General features: G+C 34.6%; 1 protein-coding gene across 5 annotated transcripts in view; it reads right to left on the bottom strand.

Moving 5' to 3' along the window:
* The window catches only part of cno (adherens junction formation factor afadin), a 125,686-nt gene that overhangs the window by 91,231 nt on the left and 15,735 nt on the right, over positions 1-18,720 (bottom strand). For all 5 annotated transcript variants that reach the window (XR_013012984.1, XR_013012985.1, XM_076451786.1 and 2 more), the window contains exon 2: positions 982-1,174. Coding sequence is in view for 3 of the 5 variants with exons in the window: in XM_076451786.1 (XP_076307901.1) it covers positions 982-1,174 (193 nt within the window). In the remaining 2 variants the exon portion in view is untranslated. The remainder of the gene's footprint in view (positions 1-981; positions 1,175-18,720) is intronic.

The following is an 18,720-nucleotide window of genomic DNA, read 5'->3' as shown; positions in this document are numbered from 1 at the left end:
TCCATTCAATCCTAACTCTGCAAGTTTCAAACCTAAAAACACTGTCCATTCAATCCTAACTCTGCAAGTTTCAAACCTAAAAACATTGTCCATTCAATCCTTACTTTGCAAGTTTCAAACCTAAAAACATTGTCCATTCAATCCTAACTCTGCAAGTTTCAGACCTACTGCACACCTTGATTTGATTACTCAGTTCAATTCCAAACTTACAAATGTCCATGTTGTTGCCAAAACACAAATATTAATGTATGAAAAAAACACATTTATTAAACAAATATAAAACACGTATTATTTCCACGTTAACAGCACTTACATTATATTGTTCACATACAGATTAATGAGTGTTTATACCACGTGTTCTAAACTTTTCTCAGCACAAGAGCCCCCAGAACATTCTGCGTCCTAAAACTCCCTTCTCCCCATAATAAATCTATGGATACTGAGTACCTCAACAGTACCAGATATTTAATAAGCCCCTTACCAAACAATTTATTGCTGTTTTCTGATTGAGAACTGCTGGTTTTAACACTTGTATATTAATCTTATGGTCAGATTTCTAGATTATAAAGCATCTTTCTGCAGATATTTTGTGCCTAATTTACAAAAACCAACCAAATAACAGCAGAAATCATCTCATAACAGCATAAAAATTACCATTAAAAACTTCTGACACTTTATTAAAATTATGCTCACAAACTGTCAAACTCACAAGCAAGTTCAAAAATTATTCAGATCTTATCATTATTTAATATCACAAATAATATATACAATTAACTAATCTACTTTATTTATTCTTTAAATGAATAGAGAAGAAAATGCAACACCCAGCAAATCAATATGGTTTGAAACCATTTTAAGGCTTTTAACCAGAGAGCCAGCCACATTCTTACTTTTCATAATCAAGTTAATATTTTCAGACTATAAGTTTCAAAATGCAATATGGTTATAAAATAACTTGAAACACACAAACTCAACACTTACCTCCATTTTCATGAATTTCATATAAACCATACTCAGGCACAAACAGCATTCGAATGTCTGGACGGAACTTTTCAATTAAAGTCTGAATAACATCTCGAGTGGTGGCACTGCTTGCCACTCGGATGCATTTCGTTGCCACTTTCTGACCTGCATCTTGAAAGTAGAATCGCATCACGCCATGGAATTCCAGGTCCTGAATTAAAGAACAAAATTAAACAACGTTTAGTATCAGGGGCTATGTTTAGCTATCCATGAACACTTTAATTAGAAATATACACAGTTAATGATACTGATTTCTACAGTTCAATATTACAATCCTTTACTTATGCTCTGGTAGAAATCTGTCTGTCTATACTGTACATCAGTTTCTTCATTCCTAGCTTTCAGATTTAACTTCCTTTAGAAAATATATAACTTAAGTTTTATCATACATTTTTCACAGACAGTCCATTTATACATGTATTATAAAGCTGTACAATGGACTACATATGTTGTATACAATACAAGGATCAAACTCCAATTTTTAGAATTACACTGATATGTCACAAGATAGGGTTCTGAAAGAGAGAAAAATGACTATAATTATATAATGAAATTTATTTATAACCTCTAAGTATCTAAGTCACAGACATGTCTTTAATACCAATGAAGACACATACACATGTAGAAATTACTGAGGTTTATAACATGAAATGTTTCATGTTTTAATAGTGTTTAGTATGAAATGAAAATTAAAGAAACAAAAATTGACAATTATTCACTATTTAACATGTTAGTTAGTCATATATTAATATTTGCTAATCATATGAACCTTTACAAACACTTGTACAATCAAATATACAAAATATACTCTGAATACAAAATCCAAAAACAGGCAAGTGCGTTAACTATTGCATGAGTAGTTTTTGTTTTGAACTGAAAGTTTAGAAAGGACAGGTTTAAATAGTAACAACATAATGGAATGTACACTACACTGTTACAATTTAAATATGGTCTCTCTGAACCTTGGATGGAATATAAACAACTACAGTTTGAGAAACTACAGATACCTTTCACAGAAGCAAGTGTATGCCATGTCACACTTTATTTCTCAAATTAAATACACTCATGAAAGATCAAAATATTAGATTGACCAGAAATAGATGTCGTTTTTGAACTGTGAAGTTTGGAAAAGTATAAAAAAGTGTTGTAAAAGATGCTTTAACCAAAGTAAAGCACTATTTGCTTCAACACACTTTTACTAACGTGTAACGATGCTGTTTATGCCCTTGCTATAGAAATCAGAGTTTCTATGGTTGATGAACTCCTTGAAAGCTTCTTCTGCATCTGCCTAGTTTTAAAAGAGTTCATTGTTCAAAAAGTTGTCAAAATGCTTGAAAAAATGAAAATCTGTAGGGGAAAGGTCTGAGGAATAAGGTGGATGAGGCAGAACCTCGAAAGCCAATTCGTTCAATTTTTGGAGCGTTATCCTTGACAGGTCTCGGTCAGCTCATGCGGAACCCACTTATGCAACTTTTTCGTCTTTCCAATTGCACTCAGGTGGTTGGCAATGGTTGATTTCTTTGTACCTAGATTTTTTTTTTGCAAGCTCACATAGTTGAGCGAGGATCTGTATCAACTGATCCCTTAATGTGTTTTCATCTAAGGATGGGTTCCTTCCACGACCTTCGTGGTCTTCAAGACTTATCTCCATATTGAAACCTTTCGAACCAACGCTGTCGTAAAGGAAAATTCAGACGAAAGCACTTCTTGTCCATGCTGCTTTGGGGGTTGCGAAATTTACTCTTAGTAGAGTTGAAACAGCAACAAACGTTGGATTAAACCAACAAACGATAAGTTACTCAATATTCAGCTTCTAAGTGTCATTTTGAGAATTTCGACATTTATTTTTAAACAACCTAATACACTTATCCAGATGGAATAATTCCATTACATTCTTTATAATGTAATGATCTTTATAAGGAATGTAAAAATATAGACACAGTTTAATGTTTAAATACTTTTCTGTTGTATCAACGGAAACTTTCAATTAAGAAATAAACAAATATTGGGTTGAGGAATAATTCGTGAGCGTTTTTTCAAGTTAAAAAAATATATTCATAAATGAAACGCTTTCGCAAAATATTTCATGTCATTTGGTTGATAATTTTTTGCTCTAATAGATGGTGTGTTTGATTTTCATATGTCTTTAATTTTTGTTTTCATTTTCAGCTCATTAAATGGAATGTCAAGTGGACAAAATCGAGCATTTTCGACACCATCTGCTTTTCGCATTTAATTTCTTGCAATTTCGTTTTAAACAATGCATACTATATACCTAGGTATTACACGAAATAAAGTATCATAATAAATGTTTTGTGTGTAATGTGTTCATGCATTGAAGTATTGTATAGTCTTGCATGTAATGCTTGAATGAAATTATTTAAAAACGCTCACGAATTATTCCTCAACCTAATATATAAATATCTTCCCCAGTTTTTTTTTTGTCTGTACGTTTCATTCTAACTTTAGTACATAGACTAACAATACTATGTTATACTTCTGTTGCTAAGTGAAACGACGTAAAAATCATTGTTGGAACACGTGTTACCAAAACGCAATAGTTATTTATATATTAAAGTTGTTTATCTAACTGATTTTTACCAATAATTATTATATGAATACGCAACTAATTTATTTCACGAATGACCCTAATTTTGATTGGCTTAAAGTAATTTTCCGACGTTTCACTGCCTGGACTGTCTGTACTTTTCTACCTCTTTGTTGGTCAAGCTAGATTTCCCAAAATTTATTTATTTTAGTTAGCTATGAAATATGATTATATTGAGGATGGGGTGGTAGTACTTGGCCAGTCATTGAATTGGCACGTTTTAATGCCTTACTGACCGTTACATAAGAAATAATGAAATAGGTTTATGAATATTTATTACCGAAATGTGAAGACCCCAGTCACGAAATGGGTGCCGCCAAGTAGTTTGTACGATATAAACTGTATGTTACACAGAAACAGATTGTCTCTTATCATCAAAAACAAAAAGGATCCATCAACACGTTTGGCTTCTTTCTCAAAACGCCTAAAAATATCGTAGCTTATTGTGATATTTTTGGGTAAGAGAACAGGTTACAATATTAATACAATTTCTGGCTCTGCGCCCAACACTAAACTACTACCTGGATATTTCATGATTTTGTTAAGAACCAGCTACAGATAAATGAAATCTCCAGAAATTATTTTAAATAATTTTTTCGTAGTTTTCAATGCTGCAAATTTGATTAACAATTGAAGCAATCTACAATTTGAAACTAATAAACTACGTTATTAAAATATAGATCTATTTTCTAATTTAGTTATTGTAGAACTGGTTTTATATCAAATATAATTAATTACACCTTGCCAATTTTTATTATGTTCTGCGTTCCTGCTGGTTTAAAGCTGTGATTTGGAAAGTATACACTAATTTAAAAACGACAGAGATATAAAAGCAGTGTATATATATATATCTGTCAATGCGTTTAAAACGATGTCCTTCTAACTCTGCGCAGATAGCCTAGTTGCTTTGCGCCATGAAACACCAAACCAACCCTCTAACTATTTAAAACAGCACAAAAGGGTTTGTTTGTTTTGGAATTTCGCACAAAGCTACTCGAGGGCTACCTGTGCTAGCAGTGTAAGACGAGAGGGAAGGCAGCTAGTCATCACCACCCACAGCCAACTCTTGGGGTACTCTTGTACCAACGAATAGTGGGACCGTCACATTATAACGCCCCGACGGCTGGGAGGGCGAGCATGTTTGGCGCGACCGGGATGCGAAACCGCGACCCTCAGATTACGAGTCGCACGCCTTAACACGCTTGATCATGCCGGGCCAAACAAAAGGGTAAAACTAAGAAAATATATTTACTTTCGTAGCATTTTAGTATTATTATGAACCACTTCGAGAATGTCAAATTTTATCTTTATGTATTTCATAATTGAAAAATAAAGTAAAAATACTAAAAAATAAATGTTCACTTTTTCATCTGACAAACACTACACAGAGAAGTAAACGTTTTTTTTTAATTAAGAGCAAGAATATAAAACATCATAAATAAATTCATTTTAAATTTTTAAAAAAATTAAGAAAATGGAAGGTGTGGATGTGTATCCCGAAAGTCTATTTAGATTTGTGATTTATTTAAAAGGGGTTGAATATGCTTTAAAATCTATGTACACGATAAATTATATTCGGGAAAATTTAAAGTGTAATACATCTAATGAAACTATGCATTGTTATATTTACAAGTAGGAATACAATAAATTATATTTACTTTACAAAACTTATTAATCAAGTTTTTGATCTAAGTCATTAGATTATGGTTTAAAGTCTATATTAACGATCTATATATTCATCTAAAATTTTTTGATGCGAAAAATTCAAAAAATTCTATTTTTTTTTATTTTTTTTTTTTTTTTTTTGCAACCACGCGGTTAATAAATAGTCCATCTGCCCTCACTTGGGAATAAACCTACTTTCCTTTCGTTTGCCCACCCCTCACCCCTCTTACACGTTTTAAACAGAAACAGGGCGTGTTACATGATAGCTTAACGAGAATGGCCCAGTTTGTGTGCCTGTACATTACGGGTAGCTTTATCGACGCACTGTTTACGCATACCAAGCATTCCACTTTTCTCCCTCTGTGTATACAGATTGTTCCGAACCACTGTACTTCAAAAATGATACGATAGGAAACGTGTATCTCATCCGCCGAAATGTTGCACTTGTTGGTTAGATACCGAAAACATAATCCTCAATCCAAAGCGAAATTAAACTCTATTAAATTATTTTGTACTTTAACCGTATATATATTCATCTAAAAATACACATCATTCGATTATATTTACTTATCTTAGCAGTTAGTCACGAAATACAACCCTGTTTTAGTCCAGATTCGATATATAAAAAAAATATTAGAATTAATCATACTTAATCACTCAAATGACACGTCGTTTAATGTTAATTTTTAAAATTCACGAACCATTCTGACCGATTAAAACTGTACAAAAACACCCACCTAATCTCTTCCAACGGAAAATAAGGCACATTTGCTTAAGACTAACAACATTTGAAAATTATCGTATTTAGTTTAAAACTTAACAACTAGATCTAAAGCAAGATCATTAGTTTTAGGTGTGTATTTCCATTCCCGTTCATCTTTCTTCAGTTTTCCGCTTGAAAAGTCGTTTTTTCATAAAACTAAAGAATAAAACGAAAGTAAATGAATACTTCCGCTAACAAATAATTTCTATTACTTCCGAGTACAAGCAACTCATTTATATATTACTCAGGTAAAATAAATACAGAGTTCAAAATCTGGTTTCCATTACAAAGATGCACAACTCCATACATTCCCGAAGTGAATCGTATCAGAACGCCTCGAAAGTAAAATATATCGCGCTAACGAGGGCTATCTGCGATAGCCGTCCCTAATTTAGCAGTGTAAGACTAAGACGGAAGGCAGCTAGTCATCACCACCCGCCGCCAACTTTTGGGTTACTCTTCTACCAACATATAGTGAGACTGATCCTAACATAACGCCCCCACGGCTGAAATGGCGAGCATGTTTGGTGTGACGGAGATTCGAACCCGCGACCCCAGGATTACGACTCGAGCGCCCTAACCACTTGATCATGCCGGACCTGACAGCTGTTTGTATACTTTTACAAATGTCGTCTTTGTATTCCTGTTGTTTTCAAATGAATACGTTTTTTTTCCAAATCTTACTTTTTTCAACAATACATGAAATGACAAAAATAACCACAATTGCTTTAAATTATTTAATTTTCATGTTATTATTATTATTATTATTATTATTCTACACCTGTATAATAATCTAAATACTCTAAAAATAGCCTTTATAATGGTTCCAATGTCATAGATAGCCCCCCCCCCAACTGTCAATGACAAATTTTGCAGCATTCGAGCAATGAATAATAATAAAATAACTGTTAATCAATGTTTTGAATATTTTAGTTTCTGAAAACTGGAGCTCTTGACAATAACGTACAATTTCGAATCAATATTTGACGCCACGTCAGAAATTGTGTTGATTTGGTAGCTCATTCGCAAAATATTTAAGAAAGCACTTTTTTTAGCCAACGGGAAAAAAGCAAGAAATTCAGATAAATCATAAAACTGGTGGTGGCAAGGAACACAGAAAGTTTTAAATCTGTGCCAGATAATATACTTTGAAACATACAACATATTTAACTACTGTAGTAAATACTTTTAAAAAACAGAAAGTGGTCTTAACACTTGAACTTTGCACTACGGACATTACAAGCGTAATTCTATACATTTTTTACGTCAGTTTCAGTCCTTGAGTAACAGTCAACAAAATATTTTTGGACTTAGCTGTTCAGTTATCAATTGACCAGTTTTCCAAGTTTGAACACATCTCAACGTGGTATAGTTCTACGAATAAGGCTTGCATTAGTTATCGCTTCTAGTTATTTAATCTGTACTCCTCTAAACAAGCTAGGGTTAAAAATGCGTTCACGCATATCGCGTGCGAATTTAGTCTGATTAAAACTCAGATTTTAACAAAACATCAATTTTTGTTTGATCTTTAGCTCCTGTTAACGAGTATTCAAACAAAATTATACTTCTGTTATAGGTTTTTAACGAAGTTTTAATTCGTTTATGACAGTTTGTTTTGATTATTCGCTCAAAGCTACACAGACTATTCGAGTTAGCCGTCCCTAATTTCTGAAACGACAGCCTAGAATGGAAGTGGCTTATCAACACAGCCCATCACCAACCCTTGGGCTACCGTACTCGAATAATTTGATTTCACTGTCACTCTTATAACATACCTATGACCCTAATGTGTGAAGCGCGTTTTCGCACCAAGAAGACGCGAACCATAAATCCTCGGAATTATAGCCCGGCAAGCTTACTAACAGACCACGTCCAATTCGTCTTTAACTAACTTAAACACTAATGTATTGTGGAAGTTTTACACATAAATTTCTGACCAACACACGTGGCTCAATTCAGGACCATCATGGACGTTTATAAAATGCACAAGTAACACAAGTGACGTACCTAATGCACAGTTCAAGACTTTTATCCAACATACTGAGACACTGAAGTTGCTGATCGTATCTACGTGAGAACTAAAGTTTACGTGAAAAAACAAAACAAAAAACGCCCAAAACATACTCGGTGGAGCTGGTGATTGTGCAAATATGCTAAGACGCCACACAAAACTAAATTTATGTGCAATTTTTATATTGCATGCTCAGATTATAAATGTCACTATTTGAAAGTTCACCAGGATATTTAATAAAACGAAGGGGGATTATGAGTTGTATAAAATTAATAAATTAACGAGAGCAGTTCTCAGTTAACTTGTCAATTTACTACTAGAGATGAAATTTATAAACTTAAGTACGCAGTATACATACAATTTCTCTTAATTTCCAGTTACATTTGGCGCTTCATAAACAACAGTTTTTTGTATATTTAAGTACATTACGAATCGAAATAACAAAAACAATAATGTCGCAGTAAATGTTTTTAACAGAGCTTACATGGCACCCTGAGCAAAGTGTCCCTAATTCAAACCGATGATACAAAAAAATGTAAGATAACTTATTAAATTTAAGCCTAAAAAGATTATACATACCTACACACTTTGTGTGTAATGTTTTATCTCTAATCATGCAGATTACAACAAAGTTTTTAGCACGTGCGTTTCTTTTTTTTACACACAACACGAGCAAGCAATGAAGGTCGAAATGAAAACATCCTTGTAACACAACCGCGAAAAGTGCACATAGCAAAGCGAGCGACAATAACACAGTGCAGATATTCATCGTACAGCTTTGCGCGATATTCAAAACATACATACAATAAATAACATGCACTGCGCATATTTAGAATTTTTACCAATCATCAATATAAACTTCAGCCTGTCTGTAACCTTCTCTGTTGTCTATTACATCAAAATTGTGGACAACTGAAGCAATTATCCGTTTAGAGGCTTGGCGCTATATTCAAGAAATGCGCAGTGTTTTACTAAGCAATAAACACTGAAACACTATGCTATAAACTCGGAGATTAGTTATACTTAATTCTAAAACACAGCAACAACGATTTTAACAGTAAACATATTTTAATTTTTACAACGTTTCGAACAGCAGTATCGGGTCGTCATAAGCTAAAAGTCGCATTCAAAAACCTAACCTGGTGATGACCCGATGGTGATTAAAATTTTGGTAACCATTAAATTTAGAACCTGTCTAAAGTAAGAGTTACTATTCTTGTATTTTTGAAGTGATAGGTTAACCAAAGTCCAAGGGCACGTACCGAGAATTTCCTCTTCAAATGATTTTAAATGGCATTGAAGAGTTTCAAAAACTTTGACCTTTTGCCAAATATAAAAATTTGTTGTAAAAACTTCAGGAACATAAGAATACGGAGGTTCACTTACAACATTTCATACGCCACCTTTAGTTAAAAAATAATATTCTATCATACAATTGAAAATTAATTGCAACAAGAAAGTCGACAAAAAACGATATGAATTTGAAGTTTGCTGTTACTACCACACACTAAAGAAAATTACGAATATAGAAACGATAATGACACCCATTAAAGGTGAAATGTTAGAAATACTGTTCACCAAACTGAATAAAAACAAAGAAACGGGTATGGTTCACGTGTGAGTAACTCGTACGGTGCAGTAACCTTGGCAACCTCTACATCACAGTCTTGACACAGCCCACATGGCTAAAGCTGACCCAGGCCTGCTTCATCTTGAAACACTCACTCTAGTCCTTCGGTTCGAAATCAACGATCTTATATCAAACTTCGTGCAAGAGTTCACTTCAAACTGTGGACGTGAACGACCGAAATGTAACAGTCAGTACCTTACTCAACGCATCTCGAACGTACGCACGCACGCACGCAAGTTATGCTACATTGTAAGCCGACCTAAAATGGACAGGACAATATAATTTATTTCATCCAAATATTTTCGTAAAATTTGTTTTTAAGAAATGCCTACGCGCATACAGCCAATAAAACGATAAAAAACACAGGAGCTTCAAGAAATGCTGACCTAATTAGCCTCAAAGCGCCAAGTAATGGGGAAAAAATAAAACATAACACTTTAATAACTATAAGTTCACAGAATTACGTTTCATTTCAAAATAACAGCTGTACGAAATTATACAGTTAATTTATTAAACTACGTTAATCAACAAGTACGTACACTAACAACGTTGTGAAGCAGTCTGTATTTTCAAAATTCCTTCGGTAATAAAATATCATCGAAGGAGACATATGTGAAAATAACAAATAAGTGAGAAAAACACACAGTTTGGTTACCTAAAACCAAAGTTTCAAAGTTACATGGTTAAAAACGACTATGTTGCGTCTGCCAGGTCAAATAGTTCAACAAATTAACGTTCCGTTTCTAACACCTCAAAGTTATTATGTGTCAGTTTTAGTGGAAAAAAAATTTCCTGTTTTGTTTGTTTTTGAATTTCGGCTGTCCGCGCTAGCCGTCCCTAATTTAGCAGTGTAAGACTAGAGGGAAGGCAGCTAGTCATCACCACCCACCGCCAACTCTTGGGCTACTCTTTTACCAAGGAATAGTAGGATTGACCGTCACGTAATAACGTCCCCACGGCCGAAAGGACGAGCATGTTTGGTGCGACGGAGATTCGAACCCGGGACCCTACTGGACAAGTTAGAACTTTGCCAAAAATGTTTCCCCCTACCTTACCAGTTCCGAGAATCACCAGATAGCCTGATGTGGTTTTGCTATAAGAAACACACACAAATCGGTTCTAAATTTTGTATTCTTAAAAAAATCAAGTTTGTGTATTTTTCCTTGTTTTTTTTAAGTAACACAACTTATCTTGCTTATGGGGCGATATTACAGTTAATTATTATATTAATTATAAAATAATTATACTCTTTATTAATCATTATTACTGTAGAAGTTCACAAATCAGTTTCTTTGGCACAGTTCTTTACTTTTAAATACGTGCTACTGAGACTTAGATTAAGCAATGACTTGGCAGGCATCCAAAAAATAGGAATTTTTCGCCAGCCAAAGAGATTAAAATTTCTGAATTTAAAAGGGCACACCGACTCACGTTTCCATAACAACGAAGAATGAATGCTGACAGTTTTGTTTTGTTTTAAACAGAATGTTAAAGTATTTGTTAAAAACAATTATTTAAAAAAAGTTCCTTTAAACCAGCAACTATATACAACTGCTGTTGTATTGTATAAAACAAGTAGGGTACTAACCATGTGATTCACACGTGGCACGCGAGATAAACAACGTTTACATACAAAATGAGGTGCTGATTTCGGAGAGCTCAAGAGTCGGTTTTCTAAAATTAGTATGGTTATCAGCACTGTTAAAAACAGCACATACACACACTTTAAATATATAAAAACAACACATTTTATCGGTGACGCAAGGTTTTCATTAGTTATCTGCAAGATACTTCAAAGGCGAAAGAGCAAATAAGAAAAGTATACACACACAAACACACCAGGCCTTTGACCAATCCTTACGTTCTTAGGTGCAAAGTTCGTAACAGATAAAGTAAAACATGCATGCTTCCATCTTCAAAGCAACAACAACGAAAAGAATAATTTTGTTTGAGTTTACTCACTGATAAATTTTGTTTGTTTGTTTGTTTTGAATTTCGCGCAAAGATACACCAGGGCTATCTGCGCTAGCCGTCCCTGTCTTAGCAGTGTAAGACTAGAGAGAAGGCAGCTAGTCATCACCACCCACCGCCGACTCTTGGGCAACTCTTTTACCAACAAATAGTGGAGTTGACCGTCACAAAATAACGCCCCCACGGCTGAAAGGGCAGCATGTTTGGTGCGACGGGGATTCGAACCCGCGACCCTTGGATTACGAGTCGCACGCCTTAACGCACTTGGCCATGCCGGGCCCGATAAGTTTTGTTGTTGTTTTCCAGTAACAAAAATTCCCCAAACATACCGCAAAAAACTGTAACTTGTAAATATTTTATTAACTGGGGCATACAAACATAGTCGGCCACTGAATATATAATATTAGGGGGTTCAGATAAATATTACGTCACTTTGGTTTAGGTTTGAACTTAAGAGGCAAAACAAGACAAAAACAAAACAAATACAACACGTTCACCTTTCAACAATCGAAAACTTTGTCAACCTGACGATGACCGAAGAAGGTCGAAACGTTGTTCGCTCTTCTATGTAAAGTGTTTTCAGCCCAAACGAGCCGTGTTACTCATCACTGATAATAAGAAGAAACACTTAAGGGCATAAAGGAAAGTTTCCAATAAATAGACATAAAATACAAATTTACAAAAGCAAGCATAGCCTACTGAATTACTAACACATTTCTAGAACGTTGCTTCTCAATGGACAATATACGTCGCATTAAAACCTTTTTTACAAACTGGCGAAATACGATTACTACTAAATTACTTGTCATCAGTATATTTGTTCTAATATCTTTTTAACACTGTATTATATATCTAGTCTCTTAGAAATTTTCAAGTAAGAAAGTCTCCAATAATGGTATTCCAATCACACTATGTTCACCATATCCACTGCGGTTTGTCTAAAGCCTTTCGAATACCACTGAGTTTATTGTCTTACCGGCAATGAATATGGCGAACATTGTGTGATTGGAACAGTACGAGGTCTGTTAAAAAAAAATACGCGGACTGTTTGAATTGCGCGGCTCCAGTTGGTTCCAGGGGAATCCGCTTGGTGTCGCTAGGTTCGCACAGATCAGCTGATTACGACGCCATTTCCCGATTGCAAATATCTTCATTTATGTATTAGCTACGCGGTTATAAGTGAAGTGCGATTTTTTTGTTTGGCGGATTTCAGAATGAATGACCTGAAGGAGTAACGACTTGCTGTGAAATTTTGTGTTAAACTTGGAAAATCTGCGACTGAAACTTTTGCTATGCTCAACACAGCTTACGGTGATGTTGCTATGAAGCGTACGGCATGTTTCAAGTGGCATGAACGTTTTAAGGATGGTCGACAGTCCATTGAAGATGATGAGCGTCCTAGACGTCCTTCCACGTCAACTGACGACCCACACGTCGACAAAATCAACACCCTAGTGCGGGCAAATCGACGTCTGACTGTCAGGGGAGCTTGCTGAAGAGTGTGGAATATCAGTTGGATCTTGTTACGAGATTTTGACCGAAAAATTGAAGATGCACCGCGTTGCTGCGAAATTCAGCCCTCAGAACTCGTGAGTTTTTGGCCAAACACTCGATCACTGTTCTTCCCCACCCCCCTACTCACCTGACCTTGCTCCTTGCGATTTTTTCTTGTTCCCCAAACTCAAAAGACCCTTGAAAGGAAGAAGATTTGAGACGATTCCCGAGATTACGGCAAATGCAACGAAGGAGCTGGAGGACATTACAAAAGAAGCGTACCAGGACTGTTTCAACAAGTGGAAACACCGTTGGGATAGGTGTGTGCGTTGGGGAGGAGAGTACTTTGAAGGGGTCCCAGACCCGTAACTTCTAAATAAAGTAAATTTTGTTTTATGACGTCAGTCCGCGTATGTTTTTTAACAGCCCTCGTATACTCTTCTAATACATGAAAGTTCGTATGGGACGAGATGCAGACAGTAGTGTTTAAGAATATAATAGGCCTAATACTAACGTTGTGTTAAAGAATAATATAAAATACTAACGTACAGTACTGTTGACAAACATAGCCTGTATCAAAACGCGAGTTGTATGATGTACTTAAGAACTGACACTTATTTGTTATGTAAGATCAGAGCGATGCATAGAGCGATTTAAGACAAAACTTGATATTAAAAAAAAAAACAATGCACGTCTATCTGGTAAAGTCACGAAACGCAAAGACTATAAAATAATCGCGCACCTATAATGCAGATGTTTTTCTATTAGATTAATAGGCTTATTTTCAGAAGCCATATTAGTGTCATGTCCTTGTATGGTTTTGCACCCTGTGGAACGTTAAAGCACTCCGTAAGTTTCATACGAAATACTGGTATATAAACTTTTATTTTTTTAAAAAAACAACTACAGTTTTTCATATACTCTTTCACTGGGTTTTACACAATCAGCCAATGTTTGTATAAAAGTTATCGTGTAGCCAGACGAGTAGTTGTTAGAATAAAACAGTTGTTCTATTCGATAACTAATTTCATGTAGAAAAGAACAGAACCGGTGAGCATTGAACTTGTCTAAGCCTAAACAAACAGCACTAAATACTGAAATCGAAATAAAATAACTGCAGGATTAACTATTCTTATTCTCCGTTGTTAATTACTGTGGTAAATAATATAAATAGAGAAAACAGAATCAAATGACGAAAATACTAGATCAAAACTAGTTTTGTGGGCGTTCATCTTAAAACACAGCCGTAAAAGTAACGCCACGTGCAGTTTGGAAATTAGTTTTTGTTGATTCATACATAATAATAACTCCTTCAGCTATAAACAACTAAAAAAATGCAATGGAAGAACATTTAACTTCAAAGAACATCATTTTTTACACTTCTGGTCAGAGTGTCAGACAACACACCAGAAACACGAAGCACACGATTTCAAGAAACAAACCAAAAGCACGTGCATGCGACTTTGTACGAATGATTATTCATCAACTTTAAAAGAGGTTCATCATGTCTACACATTTTAAATGTCCCAACTTACAAGTATACACGTATGTCTAGTTGTCCTACAATTTATGACGCATAACATATAATTAACGTTTCATTATGTTTTAATAGAAGCCGTGGTATGTTCTGACTCATATGACAGGAAAAGTACATGTACAGAAAGCTACATCACTATATAATTGACGTCCACATACCTTCTTATTAGACTGCAACTTTTAAACTACGATATTAAAATCTGTTCACACGGATACTATCCGGCCCATTCTTATGTTGAGAAACTAAACCCATACAAGCTTCACCAGTGTTCTCACATAATTAATATTACATGCAAAACCTAAATGGTTGCTATAGTACTAAATATGTCACGACTCAGTAAATACTCCATCAAGTAAACGCTATAGCTGCTTGCTCACTCAGGGTCTTGGTTTGTTTTGAATTTCGCGCAAAGTTACACGAGGGCTACCTGCGATAGCCGTCCCTAATTTTGTAGTGTAAGACAAGAGTGAAAGCAACTAGTCATTCCCACCCACCGCCAACTTTTGGACTACTCTTTTACCAATGAATAGTGGGATTGGCTGTGACATTATAACGTATCCACGGCTAAAACGGCGAGCATGTATGGTGTGACAAGGATTCGAACCCGCGACCCTCTGATTACGAGTCGAGTGTCTTAACCACCTGGCCATGCCGGGCATACCACTGACGGTAAAAGAACATCATGAATTTGGAGGTTTTGAAAAACACAAACAATGTATTGATAAAAATCGTTCGCTTATTGAAATGTAACTAAGCCAAAAGTAGTAAACATAATATTTATTTCTACAAGCATAAGTTTCAGGTGGCCTCTTCCACTGCCATGTGATTTTAGAATTTTATACCACGACAAATTCCAGAAGTAATGGAACATTAAAATATCTTAGTTTTTTATTGTATTGTGAAAAAGTGTTAGTACAAGAGAATATTTTGTCATTTTTTCCATTTTATGAGGTAATTTTTCCATATCATTATAGAATGTATATTTCAACACTACAGTAATGTTTCACTGATTCATGTTGACAGTTGAATGAACCAGGGTGAGAGTGCTTATCATTATTTACAATTCTCATACTCTTGTAACAAGGGCATGTCATGAGGGTTCTCTTTGAATGAACATACTGATCAAATGTATGGTTTGAAATAGCTGTTATGGTACTCCATGCAGTATCTTAAATATATAACAAGAAACTAGCATATGGTACCAGTATGTGGCAGAATAAATAAATTTAATAGCACTCCACAAATAAAGCCTGATAAAAACAATGTTTAACACTATATACAGCAAAACCTGTCTAAGGCAGAATCACACGGAACCTAGTAAAATTTCGGCTTAAGCATAGTGAACATGCATTATATATAATTTTTGAACAGAACGTTATACTTGGTTGACTCAAGGACGTTTGTGAATAAAGTTATTATACTGTTTATGCTATATTTATTAGAATAAGAACAAAAATAGGCATTCAAAATATACATAAGTACACAAAATCTTAATCAAATTTATTTGAAGAAAGTGTCCAGTCTCGACTGTTTCATTTGTTAATGGGCTTTCTCATCCGATTAAAAGAGAAAGTAAATTCTATGGCCTTTTCATAAAGTTTACTTTCCCCCTTCATATTTGCATACAATTTAACAACGTTAATATAAACTTAACACTCATGATGAAATAAGGATTTCTATTTCCTCGCTATCTTTTCCGTGTTTTTCATCTTCTGAATCTCTCACACTGTTACAATCTTGTGACTGTATTATATATTTTAAATCAATTTCTGGTCAAACATTCTTGTCAACGTTCACAAAACTTTCTGCATTCACAGAATCACCTGCATCAATCTTCTCAATCAGAGTTTGGATTTCACTAAAATCGTAAGAAACGTCTCCACAATCTCTGTCATTATCAAGAATAATCCACGATTTCGAAAGCACTTTATTACACATTCATCTTTTACACATTTGATTGAATGACTTAAAAATGCAATTGCATCTAACACGTCAATTTTCATGGTCATTTCAGATCCTCTCTTACAGTCGTCCATGTTTGCAATAATATGCTGAAGCATCAGTTTTCTGTATTTCAATTTTATACACTGTATAATTCCATTATCTGGTGGCTGTAGAACTAATGTTGTACAGGGAGGTGAAAGACTAAACGAACATTTTAAAGTTGAACTTTTGGGTGACAAGTTGCATTATCTAGGAAAAGTAGAATATTCCTATTTTTTGTTCCATTCTTTTGTTTAATTTAACTGCAAAAATAATGACAGCAGAAAAAAGAACAGAATATATTTAACCAAACTTACTGTAACAAAATGTCAGAATTTATTAATATTTGATCTAAACCATTTTTTCCTCCTCATTGAGGTTCTAATCCTACTTGTTGATAAATGAAGTAGGTGAAAGATAGTTTTCCATCTGCGTTATGCAGGTTCTGCCATGTAGAGAGACTTTTATAAGAGAAATCTTAAAATAATGCTGCAAAATTTTGACATTTCTAGCTTGTACAGGTTTCTGCCCTATGCAGTTTTTAGCTTAGGCAGGTTTTACTGTATTAAGTTCTGCTGTCATGCCACAGCCCAAAATCATAGAGAATTGTCAGTATAGCAAAGAGTTTACATAAAATCATTATGTGATCCTGGTTGGACTCTAACAAATTGCTACAGACTTATAATGTTCCCCAAACACTGTCAAGTACATCACAGATCGTGAGACCTAGGTAGGTAGATATGAAAATAAGAATGGAAAAAGTAGAACACTTAAACTGATGTTAAGTTGATGCCGTCTTCGCAACAGAACGAAGACTGCTGCTGATCTCAAGCACAAGATAAATGACCATCTACCAAAAGACAGAAAAGTGTCCAGATCTACGGTAACAAGAAGACACAACGAGAATGAAAAACTTGGTTATGCAGCAATCAAAATCCTTTACTTTAATATCCAAATATTTTTATGAGACTGAAATTTGCTAAAGCATACACAAACTGGACTGCTAATGTCTGGAAAAGGGTGCTATGGATGGATGAATCCTTGCTTGAAATATTTAGTGCAAAATATATTGTAAAAGAAAGGTGAAAGACATTTACCTCAATATAGAGCATCTACTGTAAAGCATGAGGGTGGTAGTGTGATGGTTTGGGGATATTTTTCTACTGAGGTTAAAGGAGATATTTGAAAAAAAATGGAATAATGGACCAGTGCAAGTACCAGACTCTGATCCATCATGACATACCTAGCAGTTTGCATATTATTGGTAAAGTATTCTACTATCAAAATGATAATACCTCAAACATTCATCCAACCTATGCAGAAATTACTTACCTAATAAAGAAGCTGGTGGAGTCATTCACATGATACAATAGCCCCCACAGAGCCCCCACTCTCAACCCAATTAAGCAGATTAGAGATTTGATAAATCAAAAACTTGACAAATCAAAAGTTACTTCCAGTGAAACTTTATGGGAGTGTATTAGAGACACTTGGAGTAAAATACCAAAGGACACTTTGATTATATATGTTGCAACAATGCCTGAAAGACTGTCTGTAGTTATTAAAGTACAATGGTGACCAAAATATTAACTGTTTGCTGTTATTACAGTACAATGGTGACACACAAAATATTAACTGTTTGCTGAGTTCAAACACTTCCACTGAGTTTCTGTTGTACTAAATATTAAACATTAACAAAATGTTGATGTTTCATCTGTAATTTACCTTCAATTATTCTTTCAAAGTAGCCTGAAATTTAGGTTTCAACTTTGTTCTAACTCTTTTGTACAGTACTGTACAGCATTTTGAGAGTTATTTACCTATAAACATGATAATGAAAAAATTTTAATGATTAAGGCACAGGAACACTATAATGCTCTGTCTGTTGTCATAATTTAAGGCACAGGAACACAATAATACTCTGTTGTCATAATTTAAGGAACAGAAACACGATAATGCTCTGTCTGTTGTCATAATTTAAGGAACAGGAACATGATAATACTCTGTCTGTTGTCATAATTTGATTTGAAGCTTT

Source organism: Tachypleus tridentatus, chromosome 8 (assembly GCF_004210375.1).
Source record: "Tachypleus tridentatus isolate NWPU-2018 chromosome 8, ASM421037v1, whole genome shotgun sequence".
Lineage (NCBI taxonomy): Eukaryota > Metazoa > Arthropoda > Merostomata > Xiphosura > Limulidae > Tachypleus > Tachypleus tridentatus.
This window is presented reverse-complemented; position numbering and strand designations above follow the sequence as displayed.